Source organism: Onychomys torridus, chromosome 17 (assembly GCF_903995425.1).
Source record: "Onychomys torridus chromosome 17, mOncTor1.1, whole genome shotgun sequence".
NCBI classification, from domain to species: domain Eukaryota; kingdom Metazoa; phylum Chordata; class Mammalia; order Rodentia; family Cricetidae; genus Onychomys; species Onychomys torridus.
Window position 1 is genome coordinate 63,838,306 of NC_050459.1, and position 15,273 is coordinate 63,853,578.

The 15,273-nt window shown below is 52.2% G+C and overlaps 2 protein-coding genes across 6 annotated transcripts in view; both read right to left on the bottom strand.

Annotated features, from left to right (window-relative positions):
• Positions 1–18: 18 nt before the first annotated feature.
• Positions 19–449, bottom strand: LOC118569111 (peptidyl-prolyl cis-trans isomerase NIMA-interacting 4-like). Its single transcript, XM_036166840.1, has one exon. It carries the CDS (start codon positions 432–434, stop codon positions 39–41), a length of 396 nt encoding a protein of 131 aa, XP_036022733.1. The 5' UTR covers positions 435–449; the 3' UTR covers positions 19–38.
• A 1,438-nt stretch (positions 450–1,887) lies between these two features.
• The window catches only part of Pbx4 (PBX homeobox 4), a 39,921-nt gene continuing 26,535 nt past the window's right edge, over positions 1,888–15,273 (bottom strand). For 2 of the 5 annotated variants that reach the window (XM_036166923.1, XM_036166921.1), the window contains exons 3-8: positions 11,235–11,473; positions 10,774–10,964; positions 8,831–8,966; positions 3,936–4,089; positions 3,560–3,666; positions 1,888–2,190 (exon numbers count right to left, since the gene is read on the bottom strand). In XM_036166923.1, coding sequence (XP_036022816.1) covers positions 2,098–2,190; positions 3,560–3,666; positions 3,936–4,089; positions 8,831–8,966; positions 10,774–10,964; positions 11,235–11,473 — 920 coding nt within the window. In that variant the 3' untranslated portion in view covers positions 1,888–2,097. Of the gene's footprint in view, positions 2,191–3,559; positions 3,667–3,935; positions 4,090–8,830; positions 8,967–10,773; positions 10,965–11,234; positions 11,474–15,273 lie in introns of those variants that run through there. The other 3 variants (XM_036166926.1, XM_036166924.1, XM_036166925.1) reach the window with 3 other exon arrangements.

Consider the following 15,273-nt stretch of genomic DNA (forward strand, 5'->3'; position numbering starts at 1 on the left):
GCCTTTTTTTTTTTTTTTTTTCAGGTTTCCGTGTGACTTTATTTTCTCCCTTCAACCATAATAATATGATACCCAAATTTTGTCTTCACAGGTGGGTCTGTAAACACAGGCTTATCCATCCCACTTACAGGCAAGGCAAATGCGACTTCTTGAAACGGTCCTACCATGGACCCTCTGGTCATCCATCCCAAGTCACCCCCTTGCCTGGCTTTATCTTCACTGTATTGTGTAGCCACCTCGCTGAATCTCATTCCAGATTTTAACTTCTCCATGGCTTCCATGATTTTGCCATGTTTTTCACACAGAATGTGTCTGACCTTTACTGCATTGCCACCACCTTTAGGGCCCTGAGCCTTCTTGTCAGCACTGTCGCTTCCAGAGGCTGCACCTCCTTTCCCCCCTTTTCCAGAACCACTTTCCCCCTTCGGCGGCATCTCTTAAGCTTCCGTCGAACTCTCCTTCTCTAGGTAGACGCAGGCCCTACCCCTTTCACTGTTGCTGTCTCAGACTCCCCAGCAGGACTAACCATTGTTAGAAGCACCTACTATCTTGCCATGCAGCTGGCGTCTCCCGCAGCCCTCCTCTGAGATATTTCCATACTGTTTGCATATGATTGCATGACCCCCCTTATTTGCCTCACATTTGCGTCCAGTTTGCCTGGCTCTTCTTAGGGCTCCCTTCTCTGAGCCAGTTTTCCTGAGGAATTCTACCTCACTCAGTTCTCCACTTAGAGGCTAAGAAAATTTATGACCCCAGCAGGGTTCACAGGGACTGGGGGAGCTGCCAACAGCTCTAGGATGCTGCTGGCTCTTGCAGCTTTCTGGGCAGCACCATTCTCCACCAATTCATGTGCTTCACCTCACACAGAGACGCTTCCAGAATCTGAAGCTTTTCCATGCAGCCTGAGAGCTGGCTGAGAAGGTGCTCAATTCAAGGCTGTGCAGCCAAAGGGTGGTGGTGAGCACTGCTTTGCACCTCAGCTGGGGGGTCTGTCTAGAATGGCATATTACTCAGCTGTGAAAAAGAGAGAGGCTCTGGGAAACAGAAGGATGGCTCAGTGGTTAAGAACACTGGCTGCAGTCAGGTGGGGCAGTGGTGTACACACCTTTAATCCCAGCACTTGGGGAGGCAGAGGCCAATGGATCTCTGAGTTTGAGTCTAGCCTGGTCTACAAAGCAAGTTCCAGGACAGCCAGGGCTACACAGAGAAACCCTGTTTGGCACCCCCCTCCCACACACACACAAAGTAAAAAGAGGCTCTGATCCATTCTACAATGCAGCAAAGCCTAAAAAATACCAGTGACAGGAGCTGGATACAGACGGCTATGTGGAATGTGTGGCCCTCAGTGACACTCTACAGCAGGTGAATCCAGATGAGTGGCTGCCAGGGGTGGAGGAAGGGGGTGGGGAGAGTCTGACAGTGGAGACAGCTGCTGTGGTCAATGAAGAGTGCGCTCTGTTACTGCAGGTGGCCCAAAGCCACTCCTCAGCCCTCAGGAGCCACAGAGTGCAGCATGACACATTCATGGGCAGGTAGTGGCAGCAGGCAGCATCTGCCACAGGGTCCTCTCAGGACGTAGACGAAAGGACACTTGGCCACTGTTGTGATGGTGGCTGACAGTGGAGGCAGGACACAGGGATACTGGTTGGTAGGTGGCTCCAGGGGGACAGGCCAGATGAAGGCTGCTACTGAGGGGCAAGAGGGGACAAGGCCTCAGGTGGCAGAGGGCATGATGGGAAGCTCAGCACCTTTTAGCTAAAGCAAACTCTGAACCAGATCCCAATCAGAGCAGGGGCCACACCACAGCATCCACGAGCTGTTAGAGCTGCTGATGGCATCTAGGCTGCCACCTGTCACCTAGACAAGCCCGGATTGAAACCACTGGAATGCAGACAAGTCAAAAACTTTAATGGGGTGCTCAGAACAAAGCCCTAGATGAACAATCCACAGTCAACCAACAAATTGTTGTTTAAAAAATCACGGCAAGGCAGGCAGGTGAGCAGCCAGGAAATGGCCATCGCCACAGCCAGGGCTTCTGAGATAATTGGTAGGACACAGGTCCATTCACCCACAGTACTCAACCAGGTTCCCAAAACCTTAATTAGACACATCTGAGTTGAAGCTGCCAGAGTCTCCGGCAGGTGACGAGGTTGGCTGTGGGGTGGTGGCCCTCTGCCAGCTGCTGTGAGCCTGGAAAGACAGTGTGAGAGTAATAACCACCCAGCCCCTGTGTCCCCAGGGGTACTCAGAACTTTCTAGCAGATTAGTTCTAGAAAGAGCTAGCTGAGCAGTGGAGTGAAGGGGTGGGCACTGAGTCCCTACCCTTCCATGAAATGCCTCTGGAGATGTCAGAACCAAGAGTCTAGCCACAGAGGCCTATGGCACAGCCAGGGCTCACAGACAACAAGAGCTCTTCCTCACAGGGGCCACCTCCTCTGTCTGCAGCATGCATGGGCACGGCACACATTGGAGCTTTTCTGCTCATCTCTCTGACGACAGCTGGACAGGTGTGCCAAGCTCAGGGGACACTGTCCTCACACACTGTGCCAGGCAGAGCAGGTTTGGTAGAGGGTCTGTTTGTGAGGCCTCAGCAGGTGTGTGCCGAAGCACCTGGGTAATGGACAGTGACCATTCTGGCAGAGTGACATTTAAGAAGAGCCAGGAGGATGGAAGTGTTGGCTTGGGCCTGGCATGATGGTGCATTTGTTTAATCTCAGGCTTCAGGAGGAAGAGGGAGGGGGACCTTTGTGAATTTGACACCAGCCTGGTCTACATAGTGAGTTCTAGGACAGCCAGGGCTATGTAGAGACCCTTTCTCAAACAAACAAACAAAGGGTCTGTTTGGATCATATTTTAGCTGAAAACTAAGGAGGATCAGGTGGGGTGTCTGCAGGGCATTGCCATGGCATTGCCCCAGGCCTGACAGGTGTGCTGGTCCAAGGCAGGGCAGGCTATTGCCTTGCTCCGATCTCACTCCCCCCCCCCCCCCCCCCCCCCCTCTGCTGGTTCTGTCCTGGAACACCGGGTGTTCAGGAAGCAGGCCCAGACTGCTTTGCAGCTCACAGCTTGTGTTAGGCTGGAACTCACAGTGACAGCAGGCAGAGCCGAAGTGAGTCAGGCCCGCTGCTGTCCTGAGCCCCAGGCTGTTACTAAGGGAGCTTCCGGGAAGCCCATGGGGCTCACGGGGCCATGGCCAGTGCCACCATGCCAGGCTCCAATATTTATGCAGTACCCTCACAGGTCCTTGTGTTCAGCCAGACCTCCAGGACAGACTGGTAGGTCATAGGGCCTACAAAGGATTCAGGTGACACTGAGAGAGCTCTAGAGGCAGGTTGGCTGTCTAGACCCCATTTACCAAACCCCAGCCTGGCAGATGCTGCCCTTCCAGGGTGAGACCCTCCCTCCCAGGTCTCCAGCCCCAATGACAGATAGGTCTGAATCCAGAGGTTAAATGCTCCCACTTTTCCTCAGGATTTCCTTCCTGAGAGACCCAGCATCAGGGTTCCTCTACTTCCCCTAAACTCAGGAGGGGGTCCCCTGGTGGCTGCAGCTGACTCACCGGGGTCTGGAGGCATGCTCCCCCAGCTGGGGGCTGGAGGAAGGCCAGGGTCCGCAGGGTGAGAACCATGTCACCTCCACTGGTCAGGGGGAAGGGGCCACAGGAACCTGAGAGAAGTGGGTGGGGTCAGGCTGACATGGTGGGGTGGGGAGCAGAATTACAGCAGAAGCTGGCCCAAAAGTCACAGGGATTTCTGGGTGGCAATTGCCCAATCCCTCATCAAAAAAGACTCTGGATGTGACCCCCTAAAGCATCTGGCCACCTGCTCTCCCCAAGCCCTGTGTGGGTGAAACTGGCTGTCTACAGGGATCAGGTGGTTTGGGTCACACCTAAACCTCTAGAAAGCTTACAGTTAAGAAGGGCTAGGCCTTGTCACCTGGGCTGGGTGTGGACTGGCAGCTGGCCTGACCCCCTGGGCCCTGGGCCCTGGTGGCCGTGGATGTTTTTCCAGTGTACATGGTGGCCTCTTCTTGGAACTTCCCTGTGTTCTTTTTGTACCGGATTCTTTTGTTGCCAAACCAGTTAGAGACCTGTGGATAGATGCACAGATAATGGATGCTGTCTTGGTGTGGGCTTGCTGAGTGGCGGTGGTAGCGCACACCTTTAATCCCAGCACTCGGGAGGCAGAGGCAGGCAGATCTCTTGTGAGTTCGAGGCCAGCCTGGGCTAGAGTGAATTGCAGGACAGCCAGAGCTGTTACACAGAGGAACCCTGTCTTGAAAAACCAAAACCAAAACCAAACCAAAACAACAACAAAACAAACAAACAAAAAGAGGTTGGGGGCTGGCAAGAAGGCTCACTAGGTAAAGGTGCTTGTCACCAAGTCTAGGAACTGAGTTCAAGTCCTAGGAACCACATGGTGGGAGGAAAGAAACAAGTGCTAAAGTTGTCCTGATTTCCACACTTCTGCAGTGACAGGCACCACACACACGCACACAGTGACAGGCACCACACACACAGTGACAGGCACCACACACACACACACACACACACACACACACACACACAGTGACAGGCATCACACACGCACACAGTGACAGGCACCACACACACGCACACAGTGACAGGCACCACACACACAGTGACAGGCACCACACACACACACAGTGACAGGCACCACACACACACACACAGTGACAGGCATCACACACGCACACAGTGACAGGCACCAGACACACAGTGACAGGCACCAGACACACAGTGACAGGCACCACACACGCACACAGTGACAGGCACCACACACACAGTGACAGGCACCACACACACACAGTGACAGGCACCACACACACAGTGACAGGCACCACACACACAGTGACAGGGACCACACACAGTGACAGGCACCACACACACAGTGACAGGGACCACACACAGTGACAGGGACCACACACACACACAGTGACAGGCATCACACACAGTGACAGGCACCACACACACACACAGTGACAGGCACCACACACACACACAGTGACAGGCATCACACACACACACACACAGTGACAGGCACCACACACAGTGACAGGCACATGGATTAATGCATGGGGTGTACATACACACACACAAATAAATAATACATAAATATAAAAAAATAACCACCACCACTACAATGAAAGACACTAAACTTGATGGTTCACACCTAGTATCCTAGAGTGGGGAGGCTGAAGCAGGAGGATCACTGTGAACTCAAAGCCATAATGGGAAACATAGTGAGTTCCAGGTCAGGCTGAGCTAGAGTGAGATCTAGCTCAAAACCAAAACCTAACCTAACTCAACAAAACAGGAAAAAGGACCCAAATAACTGTAGTTTCCAGAACAGCATGGCTCTCTGTTCTGCAAGGAGGGCAGCCATCTTCCTTACAGGCCTGGACAGTGCTGAGACCACACTTCCACCAGGCACTACTCTTTGTAAGATTATTTCATTTTATTTTGTGTGCATGGGTGCTTTGCCTGTGTGTATGTGTGTATGTGTGTATATACACCATGTGCTTGTCTGGTGCCCCTAGATGTGGGATAAGGTATTGGATATCTTGGGACTAGAGTTAAAGATAGCTGTGAACTGCCACGTTGGTGCTGAAATCTTACCAAGGTCTAGAATCTAGAAGAGCTGCCAGTGCTTTTGAGACTGAGCCATCTCTCCAGCTCCACTTCAGAACTACTACATCTTCCTCCTCCTCCTCCTCCTCCTCCTCCTCCTCCTCCTCCTCCTCCTCCTTTCCTTCATTCCTCCTTCTCTTCTCTTCTAGACAGGGGCTCTTGGTGTAGCTCTGGCTGTCCCGGAACTCTCTGTATAGACCAGGCTGGTCTTGAACTCACAGAGATTTGCCTGCCTCTGCCTCCCGAGTGCTGGGACTAAAGGGATGTGCCACCAGGCCCAGCCCCAAATTTCCTTTTTGAGGTGAGGATCTAGCTGTGTTGTCCAGGATTCCTGGTTCCGGTGATCTTTCTGCATAGCTGGGACACAGGCTACCTACTGTCGTAGCTCCAGACAAGAGCAGTTTCAGTATGGATGAGCCAGGGAGTTCGGACATGCTGAGTGGGAACCGAGGACTTGGTAACTGGCAGGAAGCAACTTTCTACAGGGAGACCTCACCTCACTGCAGGTGGGGCTGTGGCATCAGTTTTAGGGGTACCAGCCTAGAGGCCTGGCTTATTGGGTCCCATTTGGAGCCCCACCCCCACATTAGCTCAGCTCCCTTGTCCCTCTCCCCTTGGGGCTCCCTCAGCCTGAGGTGATCCTGTCTTGAAGATATCCCTGGCATCAGCAGAAGTACCTCCCGCCCTGACAGTGTCTCCTTCCTCTTGATTTCTTCTGAGATGTACCTCATGGCCTACTTACCTGTGCCCTAAATTCAGAACCTCACTTCAACTAATGGCAGGCCACTTGAGTGGGTCCTGACACCTCATGGATGTGGCAAGGTGGGGTGGAGCATCTAGCATAGTGGAACTGTTGTTGGGGATGCCTCAGGGCCCAGGAGAGTCCCTGGAATGGGGCAAGGCCTTTAAAGCTTGTTGACCCTGCTCTCTGGAGGACCTGGCACCAGCAGGGGTGGGTAAGGGAGAGTAGGGTTGGAGTGAATCTGCCTGTTCCTCACACTGTCGGTGGGGATTTGAATATGAATGCTCCACAGACACTCATGTGTTTGAATACTTGACCCAAAGGGAGTGATATTAGTAGGAGGTGTGGCCTTGGAGGGAGCATGTCACTGTGGGGCATTCACTTCTGCTGCTGAGGATCAAGATATAGAACTCTTAGCTCCTTCTCCAGCTCCATGCCTGCCTGCCACCATGCTTCTTGCCATGACAAATGAAATGAACTAATTCTCTGAAACTAAGTCAGTCCCAATGAAATATTTTCTCTTAGAAGAGTTGCTGTGGTCATTGTGTCTCTTCACAGCAATAAAAATCCTAACTGAGACACTATCCCTGGTGCCCGCAGCAGCCAGGCTTACACTTCACCCAGAGGTGCAGGTCCTTCTCTTAGCTCTGGCTTTGTTCTGAGGACACCATAGCAGCTCCTTGAAGAACAGGCAGCTGTGCCTGGGTCGCCCTCATGACTCTGGGCTCTGTCACAGAGACACATCTTGAGCAGTCTGGGCTAGGGGCTGGCGATGGCACCCAAAGGGCTACTCAACCTTTCCAACGGTGGAGCAAGGAGGAGCAGGGAGTGACGAGGGCTCTGGTGACTAATGCTACAATGCCAGTGTCCGTCCTTACTGCTGTGACGGAGGCAGAGCAGCTATGCCTGTGGGACCTGAGACCTTGCCAGATCCCGTTCCGCAGTCATACTGTCCACATTGCCTGCTGGAGTGGTCTGGCCTGCCTGCTGCCTGGCTGATTGAGCTTGCCCACAAGTCTTCAGGAATGTTCTCTTGGCATGCTGGCCTTTGCTCACTCTCTCCTTTGCCTCCAATTCCAAGACAGACAAAAGTGACCAACTGCCAAGTCACAGGGTCAGGAGTCTCACTCCAGCACATAACCCAAGGAAACTCACGGCACATATTGCTCCTGCAGCAGCCACACGACTTCACAGAGCCTGGCTGTCACAGCCTTCGAGAGCTCACACCAGCACTGGAGACTCCATGGCTTGCCCTAGCGCTCTTACGTCCTTCTTCCAGAAGAGGGAGCAGAGTCCCCACCAATGTTCTCATTCACAGTGCATGCTGGTATCAGAGCCGCCGGCTGACACACACGGACAGTGCTGCATAGTAAGTTACACTAGGCGACTTCCCAGGAGTGCTCCACACACTAAGGACCTTCCCCAGGAGTCCTCCACACACTAAGGACCTTCCCCAGGAGTGCTCCACACACTAAGCAGTCTTCCCCAGGAGTCCTCCACACACTAAGCACCTTCCCCAGGAGTCCTCCACACACTAAGCAGTCTTCCCCAGGAGTCCTCCACACACTAAGGACCTTCCCCAGGAGTGCTCCACACACTAAGCAGTCTTCCCCAGGAGTCCTCCACACACTAAGCACCTTCCCCAGGAGTCCTCCACACACTAAGCAGTCTTCCCCAGGAGTCCTCCACACACTAAGGACCTTCCCCAGGAGTCCTCCACACACTAAGCACCTTCCCCAGGAGTCCTCCACACACTAAGCAGTCTTCCCCAGGAGTCCTCCACACACTAAGCAGTCTTCCCCAGGAGTCCTCCACACACTAAGCAGTCTTCCCCAGGAGTCCTCCACACACTAAGCAGTCTTCCCCAGGAGTCCTCCACACACTAAGCAGTCTTCCCCAGGAGTCCTCCACACACTAAGCAGTCTTCCCCAGGAGTCCTCCACACACTAAGCAGTCTTCCCCAGGAGTCCTCCACACACTAAGCACCTTCCCCAGGAGTGCTCCACACACTAAGCAGTCTTCCCCAGGAGTCCTCCACACACTAAGGACCTTCCCCAGGAGTCCTCCACACACTAAGCAGTCTTCCCCAGGAGTCCTCCACACACTAAGGACCTTCCCCAGGAGTCCTCCACACACTAAGGACCTTCCCCAGGAGTCCTCCACACACTAAGCAGTCTTCTCCAGGAGTGCTCCACACACTAAGCAGTCTTCCCCAGGAGTCCTCCACACACTAAGCACCTTCCCCAGGAGTCCTCCACACACTAAGCACCTTCCCCAGGAGTCCTCCACACACTAAGCAGTCTTCCCCAGGAGTGCTCCACACACTAAGCAGTCTTCCCCAGGAGTCCTCCACACACTAAGCACCTTCCCCAGGAGTGCTCCACACACTAAGCACCTTCCCCATATGACTTAACTTTTCCCGGGGCAGGACGGCTCACCTGGGACACCGTGATGCCACCCTTCCTGGCAAGTTCTTCTTTGGTCTCTTCACTGGGGTAAGGGTTGCTCAAATGGGAATAGAAATACTCATTCAGCACTTCTGTGGCCTGCTTGCTGAAATTCCGCCGTTTCCGCCTGCAGACAGAGATCCTCAGTCTGCGATGTTCTCAGGAAAGGCATTCTAGTCACAGCTCTCACACCCATGACCCCCTGGCAGTCTATGTGAGGGTACATGTGCACATGTGTATGTGTGTGAAGATCTGAGGCTGACGTCCTGTGTCCTCTACCACTCTCATCTCTCTGAGGCAAGGTCTCTGACTGAACCTGGAGCTCACTGACCTGGCCAGACTGGCTGGTCAGCAGACTCTGGGCATCTGCCTGTCTCCACATTTCTAGTGCCTGGGTTGCAGCAGCTTCTGGTTTAAAAAAAAAATTAAAGATTTATTTTTATTATGTATATAGCATGTATGACCAGGAGAGCACCGGATTTCATTACCGATGGTTGTGAGCCACCATGTGGTTGCTGGGAATTGAACGGGTTTGATCCTCAGCTCAAAAAGAAAAAAATTATTGTGTGTCTGTCTTTCTGTGTCTGTGTGTATGTGTGCACACACACAGGTGCGTGCATGTCATGAGTGTAGGTAGAGGTCAGGGGACAACTTCCTGGCAGTTGGCTCTCTCCGTCTATCATGGCTTCTGGTGTGGACAGCCAGACCAACCCCAAGGCTTTCTCAGAGGCCCTGGTCAAAGGACAAAGGGAACGCCAGTTCTGTGTCCTTGTCCAGGAGTGGACTTGGCAAGGCCAGTCTGATGCTGGAGCCAGTGCCTCAGAGGAGTCAAGGCTATAGCTTCTGGGGACCCAGTCCTTCCCCCTGGGCTGTGGTCGTCAGTCCTTAAGCTGCTATGTCTGAGGCGTTTCATGTTCTCTTTGCCAACATTGTCTGATTTAGCTCTCTGCTAACCCTGGCCATTTTCTCCTGCAATAGTATACAGGATGCTCCACTTTTGTTGTTGTTGTTGTTTTTGTTTTGTTTGTTTGTTTTCAGAGCTGAGGACCAAACCCAGGGCCTTGCGCTTGCTAGGCAAACGCTCTACCACTGAGCTAAATGCCCAATCCCTGCTCCACTTCTTAATGAACCAGCTTGGCATAAGTTGTCACTTATGCAAAGCCTCCTGCTCCCAGCTACTGCTTAGCTCTCCTCCTGCAGGTTCAGGTCATTCTGGGTGTCAAATTCAGGTCCCAAAAGACTTTTGTTACCCACTGAGCCATCTTGCTGGCCCATGTCTGGCTTTTTATGTGGGTGCTGGGTATACAAGCCCCGGTTCTTCTGCTCACATGACAAGCACTTCACTGACTGTCTCATTCCTGATCTTCTGCAGTTTTTAAAACAGCACTTAGGAGCTTGAGAGGTGCTCCAGTGGGTAATGAACAAGTATGGGGACCCAAGTCTGAGCTCTCTGAACCCATGTAAAAGGCATATATGTCATTGCGTGTCTGTGGCTACAGTGCTCTGTGGCAAGATGGGCAGTACACAGGAGAATCCCCTGCAGCTGGTGGGCATCCAGCCTGGCATACACAGTAGAAAACAACAGAGACCCTGCCCCAAGCAAGGTGGGAGATGGAGACCAACACCCGAGGTTGTCCTCTGACAGCCACGGTGTGTGTCATGGCACACACATACTTGCCATTCACACACGGTTAAAACAAACCAGCAGTCCTCTCCTAGAGAAGCTGTGTGAGGCCGAGCTAGAACCTTTGTATGGACTTAAATCCAAGACAGGGCTGGGGTGGGGCTCAGTGGTAGGGAGAATATGTGCTTAGTGCAAAGTTCCCAGTTCAATCTTCAGCAACACAGTACAGGACAGACACCAGAGGTAGCATTAACTTGGCTGCTATTCCTAAGAGTAAACCCTTTGGGACCCGGTGGCATGCAGCCCTGACCTGGCATCCAGGAGCCGTGAGCGCAGGGTCATGACAGCCTCACAGGTGCTCTGCTTCAGCTGCCTCTGGATGGCACTGAACTTGCTGTGGATGATGCCCACCATGTGCTCCATCTCCTTGGAGGACACAGGCCTCACCCTACTCTGTTCCCGGAGAAGGTTGGTGACATGTGTGGTGAACTCACGACAGGCCTGGGGTGGGAAAAGATGGGCCAGCCTGTGACTAAGCAGCTGGGTGCAAGGCAGTGGGCTCCACACCTGACCACATCTGCCACCCCCACAGCTCACCCACAGGTCAGCATCTGAGGAGTCAGGGAAGGGCTTTCAGTGACGCCAGCCACCTCTGCAGAGATGGACTGCAGCAGGTGTCCCTGCTCTGCCACAGAGGAGGGGGCTAGCGTCCACATCTGACTGTGGCCAATGTGCATTCACATGAGAAACTCTGGCGTGCAGAAAGATCACCTGTTCATACTTCTCTAGCTCAGAGTGGTAAATCTGTCGGATCTGGGACAGCTTGGCCCTGTAGTCTGAGTGCTCAATGCTATTGTCATTTGGACAGCCACCTGGTGTTGCTGTGGCGCCTGCCGCTGCTCCTCGTCCTCTCTTCTCTGGCCTGGACACACCCTCAGCCAGCAGCATGTTATCCAGCCTCAGGAGCTGAGCGTCGGGAGGATCCTCTTCCTGATGCCGGATGCTCACGGCTACATGAAAGAGACAGGCAGACTGGGATGTGGTCTCTGCAGAGAAAAATAGCTAGGACCAAGTGGCACTGGTACCATGGTGGGGCATCTTTAACAATTTAAGTTATGCATACATGTGTGTCTCTATGTGTGGGTATGTGCATGTGTGAGTCCAGATGTCCCAAGAGTCAAGGTGGAGGCTGTCAGGCCCTCTAGAGCTGTCCAGTGTAGGTGCTGGGAACAAAACTCAGTCCTCGGGCTGGAGAGATATAGCTCAGAGGTTAAGAGCACTGCTTGTTCTTCCAAAGGTCCTGAGTTCAATTCCCAGCAACCACATGGTGGCTCACACCATTTGTAATGAGATCTGGTGCCCTCTTCTGGCCTGCAGGGATATGTGCAGACAGAACACTGTATACATAATAAATAAATAAATCTTAAAAAACAAAAACAAAACAAAACAAACAAACAAAAAAAAACCCTCAGTCCTCTGCAAGAGCAGGAAACTCTGAACCTCCAAACCATCTCTGCAGTCCCTTTATTACCACATTGGATCAGAGTCAGCTAGGAATCCACCAAGACACTGGCCCACATGCCATCTTCAGGAGCACCGTCTTGGCTGTGGGGAGGATGCCAGGACAGTAGAATGCCACATGACAACACAGCCAGGGCTGGGTGGGCGTCCTGAAGTGCTGGGGAGGGTCATGCTGGTGTTGGTGTGGACAGAAAGGCAGATTCAGGCCTGGCGAAATGGCTCAGTGAAGCCTGAAATCAATCCCAGGACCCCACACAGTAGGAGGAAAATCAAATCCTACAACTCGACCTCTGATCTACATGGTAGCTTTCCCTGTCCTCCTCCAAAGTAAATAAATGTGAAAAAAGTATTAAATAGCCTATCACTGAGATCAGGCATAGTACTGCACTGATGGGTTCTCTAATGTATGTGCCCACGTGTCCATGTCCCTTTGTGTGTGTGCACAAGCATGTGTCCATGCATGCATATGTCCCTGTATGTGTGTGTGCATGCATGCATCTGTATCTATGTATCCATGTATATATCCATTTGCATGAGTATGTGTGTCCATGTGTCTGTGTCGTGTGTGTGTGTGTGTGTGTGTGTGTGTGTGTGTGTGTGTGTGTGTGTATGGAGGGTAGCACTCCTATAAAGCAGAAAAGGAAATGTTTGATCCAGGTGCTAGTGAACTGGCTCATGCCTGTAATTCCTACACTGCACACACATGGTGCAGACATACATCCAGGCAAATACTAATAAAATAAAAAATAAAATATAAAGTAAGCCAGGTGGTGGTGACACACATCTTTAATTCCAGCACTTGGGAGGCAGAAGCAGGTGGATCTCTGTGAGTTTGAGGACAGCCTAGTCTACAGGGCGAGTTCCAGGACAGTCAGGTCTACTCTATCTCAACAACCAAACAAACATAAATAGGGCTGGACAGATGGCTCAGCTCTTGCACAGGACCCAGCTTCAATTCTCAGCATCCACACTACAGCTCACAACCATTTGTAACTCATTCCAGGGGAACCAATGCCCTCTTCTGGTCCCTTTGGGCACCAGGCATGCACAAGGTACACAGCATACAGTAGGCAAATGCCTGTTTCTCAGCTTGGAGCCCTGTGTCCTCCTCCTGGCCTGAAGGACAGCTCCTGGCCAGTAGGCTGTGGGAGTCAGGTCAGGACTGTGGAGAAGATTCTCCGAGTTGAGCCTTGGCCTCTTCTGGTGAAGCATAACTGAGTCCCTCTTGCTCTCCTGCTGTCCTCACACTCAAGTCCTGTAGGTAGGGCCCACGGTGCCTCAGTTTGCTCTTCCCCTTGCTGTGGCATCATGGCTGCCCTGGGGTCACCAGCTCGCAGGAGGCTTCAACAACGTGCTTTGCTTGAGTAAGAACCTGTCACTCCACCCTATCCTGTCGCAACCCAAACTGTGCCCAGTCAGCTGTCTGAGCCTATGGATGGAAGACATGCCCACAAGAATGTGCAGCCCTCTCTACCTTTAAGCCTGCCTCCCCTCCAGGGGCTCCCTCCAGAGGAGCCAGAAGTCCAGGATGGAGGGCAAGGTGAAGACACTCTGCTCTGTCCCCATGGAAACAGGGATCAACCTTTCTGAGCTGCTCAGACGGAGACACCTGAAGCACAGGATTGCCCTGCTGACAAGCCCAAGCCTGCACCAACTGGTTTCTCCTTCAGCTCACTGAGCAAAAGGAGCTTCAGAAATGACAGCTTGCTGAGACTGCAGTCAGGAAAACAACTTCTTGTTTCTGGGCCTTGGGGATGCATGCAGGCGGTTGAGAGATAGGGTCTCATTTAGCTCAGGCTCACTATGTTCAAGGTTGACCTTGAACTCACAATCTGCCTGCCTCTTTCGTTTTGGGATTAATCACATGCCTCCACACTTAGCTATTTCTGGCTTTTTGGCATAGGGCCTTGGTTTGTAACCCAGAGAACTAACTCTCTCTCTCTTTCTTTGAGACAGGGTTTCTCTGTGTAGCCCTGACTGTCCTGAAACTCACTCTGTAGACCAGGCTGGCCTCAAACTCACAGAGATTCACCTGCCTCTGCCTCCCAAGAGCTGGGATTAAAGGTACACCTGGCCAGTCTTGAACTCTATTCTCCTGCCTCATCCTCCCAAATGCAAGAATCAGGCATAAATACATATGACACAAATGTCTCACAGAGTCTAGGTTGGTCTCCTTGAATTTGCTGTGTAGATGACCTTGAATTCTTCTTTGTTGTTGGTCGTTTTTTTGTTTGTTTGTTTGTTTGTTTTGTTTTTTGGAGACACAGTTTCCTCTGTGTAGCCCTGGCTGTCCTGGAACTCACTCTGTAGACCAGGCTGGCCTTGAACTCACAGAGACCCACCTGCCTCTGCCTCCCGAGTGCTAGGATTAAAGGTGTGCATCACCACTGCCCGGCATGGTGCATATCTCTAATCTCAGCACTCGGAAGGCAGAGGCCAGTGGATCTCTGAGTTTGAGGCCATCCTGGTCTACAGACTGAGTTTCAGGACAGCCAGGGCTACACAGAGAAACCCTGTCAATCAACCACACAAATAAGCAGCAAGCCCCAGAGGCTACATATCCAAGGACCTATGGTGACAGGAACAACTTGTGGGCAGTGGGCAGCTCACAAAGGGGCAGAAAGGCATGGGTAGGGGCAGCATACCTCAAAAGGCAGTGCTGATGCTGCCTGGTTATTAGGTACAAGGTGAAATGGACCAACAGGACACATTTTGAGAACACTAAAGAGCATGTGGCTGTCGACTGTACCCAGAGGACAGCCATGTGGCCGTGATGGGGGTGGGAGGTAAGTCCTCTTGGCTCATTTGCATGCTGGGCCACCACGCAGAATGCTGCAGCAGGAGTGTCACTAGTGAGCAGTGCAGGGAGATCTGCTTGACGCAGATCAATAAGAAGCTTGTGTGCCAGGGTCCCTAAGAAAGCCCACCTTTTATGCTCTCATTTTCTGGGACTCAAAGTATCTGCTCCTCAGAATTTAAATAAGAAACAGATGGGAGGGGCTGAGGAGATGGCACGCCTTGAAAACAATGAGGACATGAGTTTGATTCCCAAAAACCATGTAAAAAAGCCAGGTACCGTCCCTGCAATCCCAACACAGACAGGAAGGGCCTGCTGGCCAGATAGTCTTGCTTAGTCAGTGAGAGACTGCCTCAAACTATAAAACAGAGAGTACAGAAGAAGACATGTGACACCAACCTTTGGCTTCCACATGGAAGTACACATGTGCCACACACACACCAGACAGGAAGGAAAGCTTATGTAACATCTGCACTGGGAGTGGAGGCTGAG

Coding starts and splice junctions, on each gene's coding strand:
- LOC118569111 (XM_036166840.1), bottom strand. CDS start 434: ATGCCGCCGAAGGGGGAAAGTGGTTCTGGAAAAGGGGGGAAAGGAGGT.